Raw genomic sequence first — 12,020 nt, forward strand, 5'->3', positions numbered from 1 at the left:
TCTCTTGCACCACAGGTTTTCAATAAATGTTTCTTAAATGAACATATGTAGTGACTACTTTCCCTCCATTACTAATCTTTATGTTAAAGTCAATCATTAATGATTTAATATAGTTTGAACAACATTTTTGTGCTTTTATTTGTAATTCCTTAAGGAATGACAAAGAATTATGTCAGCAAAAAACCAGCAAACTTGTTATGTACATGGAAGTCCGAGATAACAAAAAATTTGTTGAAAGAATTCATCATACATCCTACATACATCTACACCTGCAGCATCTGTCTTGACCCCCAGTAGAAGCTCCACACTGGGCTCCAAGGGCACCAAGTCAGAGCTCACAGGCCGGTGACTGTAAAGGGACAAGGTAGAAGTCCCGGGTTGAAAAACTGTAAAGATTATAATTTTACAGCGTTATTTCAATCCTAAACACCTCGTCGTCCTGCCTTTTTTTTAAAAAAAATAATTTTTCCTACATAACTTCGAGGTTTTTTTTTTTCACACTTCACCTAAGTAACCGTAATTTTAATATTTTCAATATCCGAACCATATTCAAGTTTTTTCATTGCCTCCAAGTAACCTGAGGGGGGAAATGTTATTTCAATAGGGATTCAGTAGAGGAGCACCCTTTACATTTGGTAGAATTCACATTTCACCCTTATTCTCTTCGGGCTCTGACAGAACCTGAGTGAGAGAATTTTAAGAACAGCAGTCTCTAATTTTCTAAAAAGAGGAAATGCCAAAAAAGAGTGACTTTAACAGTGGCCGCGGAGGTCTATGGGAAATGTAGTCCTGACTTCTTAGCTTTCCCGCATGGCACTCTGGGAAGGAATTCGGGGCTCCTTCTGCGCAAGGGCAGCCGTAGCTCCGCCTCCTCATTCGTCTAATCTTGGACTGCAGAAAAGCGCTTTGAGAGAAACCCCGGGTCTACTCGGAAAGTAAAGGATGCGAGCGTGCGGTGAGAGTGCAGGGAGCTCTCTATGGGAGGGGCGCCCTTGTGTCTAGGAGCAAGAAGTCTTTGGGATACCCCTGGTAGACGCCTCGACCAGCCCTCTACCAACATTAGGCCGGTGGGAGTGCTGGGGGATCTAGGGGGAGATCCCCGGCCCTCCGGCTCCCGTCGCGCAAGTGGGTCTGAGCCCAGTCTTGAGTAGGGGCTCCGTACGGTCCTGGATGTGTAGGGACAGTGTGGCTGGGCACGCATGCAGCCCGACTTAGTGTCGGTGCGAGGAAAAGTGCGTCTGTAACGCTGATGGTGACCCTGAGTGCGGTGAGAGCCGGAGCACGGGAGCCAAAAAAGGCCCGGGTGAATTTCCAGCAGAGGCGATAGAAGGAACCTGGATAAGATTCGGGTTTCTCATCTCAAAATTGTATTAATACGACTGTTCTAGGGAGTTGTTTTGAAACTTGGATCTAAGTCATCACTTTTAAAGTATTTAGACAAGTACCGGGCACTACGCACTGCGTAAATGACAACTGCTTTCACAGTTAGAAGATACTGTTGTTTTCATTGGACGGTTTATCATAACCTCACAACTACTTAAAATAAACAAACGGACAAAAATTAGAAAGCAACACAGGCTCAGCTTGGTGAAACGGTGTGCCCAGGTCACAAGCTAGCAGTGAGGGAGTTTGGATTCAAGGGCAGGTGTGCTTTACTTCCAGTCTTAGGCATTGTCTAAATATCACTCACACCTGCCTGAAACCAGCATCGCAGCGTTCATAGCACTAAGCAAAGTAGCCTGTCCCCAAATTCCCAAGGATATAAGGGAAGGTGAATGTAGATGAACTTTGATCATATGTCAGATATATTATGGTATTTTTAGTGTCTCTTCAGGTCCCTTGGGTCAGAGAGAGGTTCCTAGCCTGTTCAGTATTTTCAGGCTGTCCTTTAAGTCTGATATTATAATGAATTCCAGGACTCTTGGTTTTGCCCCTAAAATGAGTTCTTAGGTCCCAATTATGTTGTCTCATCCTTTGGCGTACGCTGATTCAACTAATCTGTTGCTTTGTGTTAGTCACGAGGAAACATGCATTACTGTTAAATCAATCAAGCAAATTTTATGTTCGCTCAGTAAAAAATTGCAGAATTAAGCCCACAGTAATTTCAGAGTCACACAAAGACAAGTGGTACATGATCTTTCTCATTCCTTTTCAAGGTCCAGAGGGTCCCAGGCCTATGGGGAGGATGATCCTCCAACTGGGTTGCTGAGATGTGGGGAGGTGTAAAACAGGCTAGATCTCGTGACCTCTATCTTCTCTCTGTCCCCTCAGCTGAACCACAGTTCTCTGCACTCTCCCAAGATCCACAGAAAATGAACACACCTCAGGTGAGCTTTTCATTTATTCCCTTCCCTACTTAGTATTGTAATGGATTTTTGAGGTTTAGACGGATCCATGTATTAAATGAAAAAGGAGATCTAGAAATATGTCTTGAACCAAAATATACGCTGTTTGACTATCAGCTGTGATGTTTTCTTTCAGCTTTTGGTAGGTAACCTTTGTTAGAGTAGGGTTACGTTCCATCCATGTACCAGGTTGCTAAGATTTCATGTTAGTCATGAATATGCATTGAATTATCTATTGTCTCTTCTGTATGGATTGGAATAAAACTAAAGCTTATTTCCTTTCATCTGTGAGTACTGTAAACAGTATAACATATTTTCTATATTAACTTAAATTCCTGTAGGGAGCCTAGTTGCTAAAAGTGTGGTAAGTTGCTTCTTACATATTTTCCTTGGGCCTTTTGCTAATACTGTATTCAGGGTTTATGTTTCTGTATCCACAAGTTGGATTAGACTATACTTTTTTGGTTTTCTGTCCAATTATGGTATCATGGTCATAGTCTTATGAAAGTAAATGGAGAACTTTTCTGCTCCTTTTCTTTTCTAGCAATTTAGATGAGAAAGTTGTACTACATGAGGGTTTTTGTGAAATTTTTATATACAGATTTAGACCTTTAGAAGACTTTAGCATAAAGACTCTGGTGTTGACTTATCAGGCATAAGTCTGTATTGCATTTGTATTTTTTTCTTTTATTTTCAGATTTATTTATTTGAGAGAGAGAGAAAACATGGGGGAGGGGCAGAAAGAGAGGGAGAGAAAGAATCTCAAGAGGAGTACTTGCTCAGCACAGAGCCCAACACAGGGCTCGATCCCATGACACTGAGGTCATAACCAGAGCTGAAATCAGGAGTCGGATGCTTAACTGACTGAGCCACCCAAGCACCCCTGTGTTTTTTCTTAATATAATTTTTTATATTACATTTTCATAGAAAATTGTTCGTTTTATTTACATTTTTAATGTATTTTCATGAGCTTGTTGATAGCATTCTATTAGTTTCAAAGTCTTTATCTATTATATCAGTAATCCCTTTTTTCAATCAGCTTTTAAATTTTATTTTAGCCTAAAGGCTGCTAATCAGAAAAGGATAAAATATGTTCTACTTGGCCCAGTCTGAAACCTGGAATTTCAGGGTCTGAGATTCTAAATATTCTATTTAGGCAGTGAACTCTAAATATTGGAATTGAGGGACATATACTGGTCCTATTTGTGCTCTCTACCTTTGCCTACCTACCTGTCAGCACCATTTGTTGACAAAAATATACTTCGTCCATTGAATAGTGTTGGCATCTCTGTGGGAAACCAATCCACAATGCATGTAGGGTCTCTTTCTATTCTCTGTTCACCTCTGATGATCAGTGTAATCCATTTGCTAATACCAGACTATCCTGATGAGTGTCTCTTTACAGTAACTCTTGAAGTCAGATAATGTAAGTCTTTCAACTTTCTTCTTTTTTTTTTTTTTTAAAGATTTTATTTATTTATTTGACAGAGAGAGATCACAAGTAGGCAGAGAGGCAGGCAGAGAGAGAGAGGAGGAAGCAGGCTCCCTGCTGAGCAGAGAGCCCGATGCGGGACTCGATCCCAGGATCCTGAGATCATGACCTGAGCCGAAGGCAGAGGCTTAACCCACTGAGCCACCCAGGCGCCCCATCAACTTTCTTCTTTTTTAAAATTGTTTTGGATAGTCTGGGTCCTTCGCTTCTTTATAGAAAGTTTTAAAATCTTGTCTGTCTCAAAGACACTTGCTGAGATTTTGATTGCACTGAATCCATAGAATCTGTAGTGTAGAGAACAACTTGGGAAGAATTAATATCTTGATCATAATAAATCTTCCAATTCATGGGTACAGTATCTCCCTCACTTAGGTGATATGGAAGGTGTTGAGGGTTTGGGGTTTGATATAAAAGGATAGTTTTGACTACTTTCCTGAAAAGGATAGTTTTCAGGAAGAACACTGTCTACTGTCTGAAGATACTAGACTAGAAGCAGGAACAATATAGGAGCCTGTTTCTATAATTCTAGCATGAAATGATGATCATAACGGTGTTAGTTACTTTGTCAAACTCTGGATGTAATTTAAGGTAAAGCCAACAATCTGAGAGTGTGTCTTTCTTTTCTACAGCCTTCTAAATAGTTCGTGCTGTTAAATTTTCAACTTTTACCAATGTGATTAAAATAATCTCCATTTGGTTTTATAAGCTTTTCTCATGAATGAGGTGTGGAACATCTTTTCTTGTTTTGTAATGAATCTATATTTCTTTTTTTGTTGTTATCCCTTACCTGTTTTTCTATTGATATATTGATTTTAATTACTGTATCCACTATATCATTATAGCCCTTTCTCTGTGATATAAATTGCACAATTTCCCTAAAGTTTTTTGTAATTTTGCCTTACTCATGATTTTTTTTTGTCATAAAAGCATTTGATTTTTTTTTAAAGATTGTATTTATTTGAGAAAGAGAGAGACAGCACGTGCAAGAGAGAGTGAGAGAGTGCACACGAACAAGGGTGAGGGGTAGAGGGAGAGGGAAAAGCAGGCTCCCCATTGAACAGGGAACCGCTGTGGGCTCGATCCCAGGGTCCTGGGATCATGACCTAAACCAAAGGCAGATACAACCAACTGAGCCACCCACATACCACAAGGCAGTTGACTTTTATGTCAAATCTAGGAGTTTTTTCATTAATGTTCCTGGATTTTCAGTCATAATTGGGCATTTCCCACTCTAATGTAAAATAATTGTTCTGTGTAGCCTTCTGGAATTTTATTTTATTTTTTACAGTAGGTCCTGAATACATTTTGATATTTATCCTGCTCAGTGGTACAAGATAGTAGTCTTTTCCCAGACGGACAACTAGTTACCCTGTGACATTTTAGTGTCCAGACTTTTCCTCATGCATTTGAATGATGTCACTTGTATTCAAATAGGAAATTTACTCTGCTAATCATTCTTCCTATTACATACTTGGTTCTAGGTCCTGTTCAGTTTAAGTTTGGATGTCTTTTTAGGCTCTCATCACTTCCCTGCTCGGGCCCTGTGTTTATATTAAGTTGTGGCCAACATTATCCTGTTTTGCTTATCTAATACTTTCCTATCCTCTATCTTCCAGAATTTGTTCAAATTTTGGGGGTTTCTGCTGGGATATTTCTCTCTATTCCTCTTTTGTCATACTTTTATATACTTGCTTCGTATTTCCCTTTGTTTTTAAAGGCAGAGAGGTAAATGTGTATGCTCAGTCTATTCCCTTGAACTAGATGAATCATGCTTTTAATTCTTTTTTCTTTTAATTTCCATTACTCTAATATTTCCAGTTTTTCTTTCTAACATTTCAGAATTCTTTCTCAGCCTTCATGGCTTTTCTTTTTCTACCTGCCTCTTAAATTTTGCTATTTCCTTGAATTCTCTACTTAGTCTTTTTTGCTCCTGTTTTTCCGTCCTTTTTGAGTCATCTCTTTTTTCCGATGACTTCAGTTAGCCATCTTAATGACTGCTATCTCCTAATTCCTTATTTTCATTTTAGACCTCTGTCTGTTCCAAAATCATGCAACCAACAATGAAATAAATAATTCCACCTATATTTTCAATAGGTATTTTGAGTGCAAACGAAGAACATCTGTCTCACAATGACCCAATCTCTGACTCTGCTTAATTCTTCCAGTCTCTGCAAATGGCATCCATATTTACCCAGTTGTTTGTGCAGCATCTCTGTAGATAGGTGCACAGGAAAATAATGAGCAGATTTTTGTTTCCTGTAAGGATTAATTTCCCATTCTTCATCTTTGCTTTAATGTAAGTCATCTTTCAAATTAGTTATTTTGTTTTGCTGCTTAAGACATTATCCACCTTTCATATAGAGCAGTGGTTCCTAACTGGAGGTGATTTGCACCCCAGGAGATGTTTGGCAGTGTTTGGAGATATTTTTGATTGTCAGAACTGGGGTGTTGATGACATCTAATCAGTAGAAGACAGAGATATTGATAAATACACTAAAATACACAGGACAGTCTTCCACAAAAATAGCATTGTCTGGTCCACGGTGTTACCGTGCCAAGATGAAGAAATCCTGTTCTTTTTTTTTTTTTAATTGTTATTTTAGCCACCATGAAATACATCATTAGTTTGGTTTTTTTGATTTTTAAACTTTATTTTTTCAGTGTTCCAAGTTTCATTGTTTATACATCACACGCAGTGCTCCATGCATTACATGCCTTCCTTAATTCCCACCACCAGGCTTACCCAACCTCCTACCCCTCCCCCTCCAAAATCCTCAGTTTGTTTCTCAGAGTCCACAGTCTCTCATGGTTTACATTGTTAGTTTTTGATGCAGTGTTCTAAGAGTCATCGTTTATATACAACACCCAGTGTATTGCCTAAATACATATTGTACATAAACAAAGAAATCCTATTCTAAAGCATTGCTCCTGAAATATGAATCTGGTGGTGTGTCAATACTTCCCCAGTCTCACATGTATTCTCTTCTTTAGTTCTCTATTACCCCAGCAGAGATCTCCAGACTGGTATGTGTAGACTCTACCAGGTGCTCAGCATATCTGTTGGTGTATGGGAAATGCAGACAGGAATCCTATTTATAATAATTTTACCTTAAAAAATAAGGCACTAGTTTTCTCATGATATTAAGTGGCAATATATGTATATAAATTAAAAATAAATATAAATAAATCAGAGCATGAGAATTTTTTTTAACTTATCATGAGTATATCCCTAAAATGTAAGACAGAGTTGAGCCATGATAGTCATCCTTTATAGCATTTTGTTTTAAACTCTAAACAGTAAACACAGTAAGACTTAGTTTCCAAAAATTTTTTTTTCCATGTGCCTGATTCTGGCCCTCAGATTGATCAGAAATGTGCTGTTGCAGGCAACAGTGTCATTCAAGGACGTGACTGTGGAGTTTACGCAGGAAGAGTGGCGACAGATGGACTCTGCTCAGAGGACCCTGTACAGAGATGTGATGCTGGAGAACTATAGCCACCTCGTCTCAGTGGGTGAGCAGACCTTACCACCCTTTTGACTGCATGTTCTAGTTTTCTTTTTTCTTTTTAAAATGTCAATCACTCTTGTTGAGGTGTGTTTAACAGAAAATAAAACTTGGGACTTTTCAGTGTTTAAGTCAGTGAGTTTTGAAAAACTATATAATAGATTTTTATCATCAAACTCATAATTTGGAATGTTTCCATCACCCCTAAAAGATTCTTGTACCCCTTTGCAGTGAGTCCCCTGCACCCATCCCTAACTCTCTTATCTCACTTAACACACTTTATAATGCAAGCACTTTGCCTCTTCTCAGATTTTGTATAAATAGAATCATAAAGTATGTACTCTCTATTGTCTGGCTTCTTTCACTTAGCATAAATGCTTTTGAGCCTCATGGATGTGTGTCTTCCTTTCAGTTGATAGATCCAGAGTCTTTCTTCCAGTCTGGGGCTATTATGAATAAAGCTGCTATGAACATTTATACAAGTCTTTGTATCAACATGTTTTAATTTCCCTTGTGTAAATACCTAGGAGTGGGTTAGCTGGGTCTTCTACTAAGTTTATATGTAACTTTGTAAAAAACTGCCAAATGTTTCCAAGTTGGCTCTACTGTTTTTCATGCCCATGAGCAATGTCTGAGGGTTCTCATTGCTCTTTGGTTACCAACATTTGGTTTGGTAAGTCTTACTATTTTTGTTTTACTTTTTTTTTTTTTTTCCAATTTATTTATTTTCAGAAAAACAGTATTCATTATTTTTTCACAACACCCAGTGCTCCATGCAAAGTCTTACTATTTTTAACCATTCTACTTAAGATCTAGTTATATCTTACAGTGTTTTAATTTGTATTTCCCTGATGATTAACTATATGGAACCTCTTTTTATGTGCTTTTTTTTTTTTTTTTTGCTTTTTAACCAATAATAATCTCCTTTATTGGAGGGATCACATTTTCAGCTCCATTTTTTTAGTTTAGTTTTTTGGGCTTTTTCATCTCAGAAGTTCAGACTTCTGTCTAAATACATGTTTTACAAACTTTTTCGCTCTATCTTTGTCTCGCCTTTTTAAGAAGAAAATGTTTTCCAGTTATTACTATTTTATACAAACTTTGAAGAAGCTTTTTAATGATGATAATTGGCACAATTTTATTCTTCAAAAATTTCCCCTAGTGCTTATATCTTACATAACTGTAATATAACAATGCTAGTAAATAGGCATTGATACAGTGTGTATAAATAGCTCTATGCCATTTTATCTCATTTGGAGATTTGTGTAAACACCATAACAATCAAGATATAGAACTGTCTTATCGCCCCAAAGAGTTCTTTCATGCTACTTATTTATAATCATACCCATCTCCTCTCCCACATTATCTCTAATCTCTACCAACTACTAATCCACTCTTCATCTGAATACTAGGATAGTATTAGTTAGTACTAGGTTAATATTTCACTATATGAATATAACATTTATTTAGCCATTCATCTGTTGGAAGACATTTTATTATAAATAAAGCTGCTGTGAACATTCATGTTCAAGTTTTTGTGTGAACATAAATTATTATTCTCTGGAATAAACGCCTAGGAGTATGATTGGGGTTATATGGTAAGTATATTTCGCTTTTTAAAAACTGCCAAACTATTTTTCAGAATGGCTGCACCATTTTGCATTTCCACCAGCAATATATGAGAAATCTAGTTACTCCCTATTTTTCCTAGTATTTGGTGTGATAACTGTTTTTTTAAATAGTGGTTGTAATGGGTATATAGTGTAGCTCAACATGGTCTTAATTTGCATCTCCTTGATGGCTAAGGATGTTAAATATTTCTAATACTCCTATGCCATCTATGTATCCTTAGGAAAGTGTCTGTTTATGGCTTATATGCATTTTTTCCATCTTTACTGCTAGATAATGACAAAAATTATATATTTTAGCTGTACAACTTGATATTTTGATATATGTACACATTCTGAGTCAGTTGCCACAATCAAGCTAAATAACATATCCATGACCTGGCCTAGTTACCTTTGTTTTCTTAGTGGTGAGAACACTTAAAATCTGCCATCTTGGCAAATTTCTAGTAAACAATACAGTATTTTTAACTATCCTCAGATTGCTGTATGTATAGATCTTCATAACTTACTCCTCTTGCATAACTGAACTTTATAACCATTCACCAACATCTCCCCATTCCCCATCTCCCTAGCCCCTGGCAACCACCATTCTACTTTCTCTCTATGAGTTTGACTCTTTTAGATCCACCAACATCCATATTTGTCTTTCTCTGTCTGGTTTATTTCATTTAGCATAATGCCTTCAAGATTTATCCATGTTGGGGCAAATGTCAGGATTTCCTTTCCCTTTTTTGGCTGCATAATGTTCCTCTGTGTGTGTGTGTGTGTGTGTGTGTACACATCTTTAATCATTTATCCATCAACAGTTAGATTGTGTCTTAGCTATTGTGAATAAAGCGGCAAAGAACATGGGAGTGCAGATATCTCTTTGAGATCCTGATTTCATTTCCTTTGGACATATACCCAGAAATGGAATTCCTGAATTATAGGGTAGATCAAAATTTTTTTAAGATTTTATTTTTTAAGTAATCTGTACACCTAGTGTAGGGCTTGAAATTATAACTGCAAGATCAAGCTGTACCAGCTGAGCCAGCCAGACACCCCAGGGTAGTTCTATTTTTAGCTTTTTGAGGAACCACCATACTGTTTTCTATAATGTCTGCCCGAGTTTACATCCCCACCAATAGTGCCCAAGGGTTATGTTTTCTCCACATCCAACATGTGTTGTCTTTTGTCTTTTTGATAATCATTGTTTTCTAACAGGTGTGAAGTGATACCTCATTTTCTAACATGTGTGAAGTGATACCTCACTGGTTTTCATGTGCATTTCCCTAATGTTATATATACTATAGCTTTGTGTAATATATTTTGAAGTCCAGAAGTGTGATGCCTCTAACATTGTTCTTTCGCAAGATTGCTTTGGCTATCTAGGGCCTTTTGCGGTTACATGAATTTTAGCAATTTTTTCTTCTTTTCATTTTTTTTTTCTCTGTAAAGAATACCATTGGGATTTGGATAGGAATTGCACTAAATGTGTAGATCACTTTAGGTAGTATGGACATTTTGAATAGTATTAATTCTTCAATCCATGAACATAGAATGTTTTTCCATTCATCTGTATCTTTAATTTTTTTTTTTTTGTCAGTGTTTCATAGTATTTAGTGTACTTTTTTTAGTCTTTTAGCTTCTTGGTTGTTTATTCCTAAGTGGTTTTAAATTTTATTCATTGTTAGTATATAGACACCATGTTGATTTTGTATCCTCCAACTTTACCAAATTTAATAGTTTTAACAGATTTTTTTATTGTCTAGGGTTTTCTACATAGAGAATAGTGTCATCTGCAAACAGATAATTTTACTTCTTCCCTTCAGGTTTGGATGCATTTTATTTCTTTTTCTTGTCTAATTGCACTGGGTAGAATTTCCAATACTATGTTGAATAGAATTGGTGAGCGTGGACATCCTGGACATCCTTGTACTGGATCTTATAGCCTTCGGTATTCTCCCCATTGATTATGATCTTTACTGTGGGCTTTTCATATATGCCTTTATTGTATTGAGAACATGTACTTCTAGATCTGTTTTGTGGAGAATTTTAATTATGAATGAATGTTGAGCTTTGTGAAATGATTTTTCTCAGTCTTTTGATATGATCACATATTTTTATTTCTCTCATTTCTTTATGTGGTGTATCACACAGATTGATTTGCATGTAAACAACCTTGCATCCAGGGATAAATCCTATTTATTCATGATATAATGATCCCTTTAAATGTGCTGTTAAATTCACTTTGCTAGTCTTCTGAAAACTTTTGAATCTTTGCTCATCAGGGATATTAGCTTATAGTTTTCTTACGATGTAGTCCTCTGATTTTAGAATCAAGGAAATGGTGACCTCATAAAATGAGTCTGGAAATGTTCTTTGTTCCATTATTTGAAAGGCTTGAAGAAAGATCGGTATTTAAATGTCTGACAGAATTCTGCAGTTTAGCCTTCTGACCCTGAGCTTTTCTTTGTCAGGAGATTTTTTATTAATAATTCAGTCTGTTTTATTTATCATAGGTCTGTTTAGGCTTTGTCTTTTATTTTGATTCAGGAGTATAGGTTGTGTATTTGTAGGAATCTATCCATTTCTTCTACATTAATCAATTTGTTTGCATAGTTGTTCATATTAGTCCCTCATGATCCTTTTTATTTCAAAGGAATCTCTTATAATATCTCCTCTTTCCATTTTCTTTTTACTTGAGTTGTCTCTTTTTTTAGTCTAGTCTAAGGGTTTGTTCATTTTGTTTACTTTTTTCAAAATACCAACTGTTAGTTTTCCTGATTTTTCTATTCTGTTCTCCATGACATTTATTTCTGCTCTAACCTTTAATTTTTATTATAAAAATATTATTTTATTTTACTTTACCTTAGTTTAGTTTAGTTAGTGATTCATCAACGAGTGCTCATTATATCAAGTGCCCTCCTTAATGCCCATTACCCAGTTTCCCCAATACCCAGTTCACTCCCCTCCAGTACCCTCAGTTTGTTCCCTAGAGTTAAGAGTTCTTGTGGTTTGTCTTCCTCTGTTTTTGTCTTATTTTATTTTTCCATTCCTTCTCTTAATG

General features: G+C 36.6%; 1 protein-coding gene across 1 annotated transcript in view; it reads left to right on the forward strand.

Annotated features, from left to right (window-relative positions):
* Positions 1 to 878: 878 nt before the first annotated feature.
* Positions 879 to 12,020, forward strand: part of ZNF782 (zinc finger protein 782) — a 39,270-nt gene continuing 28,128 nt past the window's right edge. Inside the window, exons 1-3 of the mRNA XM_044265715.1 lie at positions 879 to 955; positions 2,272 to 2,327; positions 7,224 to 7,350. Of these exons, the coding sequence (XP_044121650.1) occupies positions 943 to 955; positions 2,272 to 2,327; positions 7,224 to 7,350 (196 nt within the window). The 5' untranslated portion in view covers positions 879 to 942. The remainder of the gene's footprint in view (positions 956 to 2,271; positions 2,328 to 7,223; positions 7,351 to 12,020) is intronic.

Source organism: Neovison vison, chromosome 9, assembly GCF_020171115.1.
Source record: "Neovison vison isolate M4711 chromosome 9, ASM_NN_V1, whole genome shotgun sequence".
Taxonomy (NCBI): Eukaryota; Metazoa; Chordata; class Mammalia; order Carnivora; family Mustelidae; genus Neogale; species Neogale vison.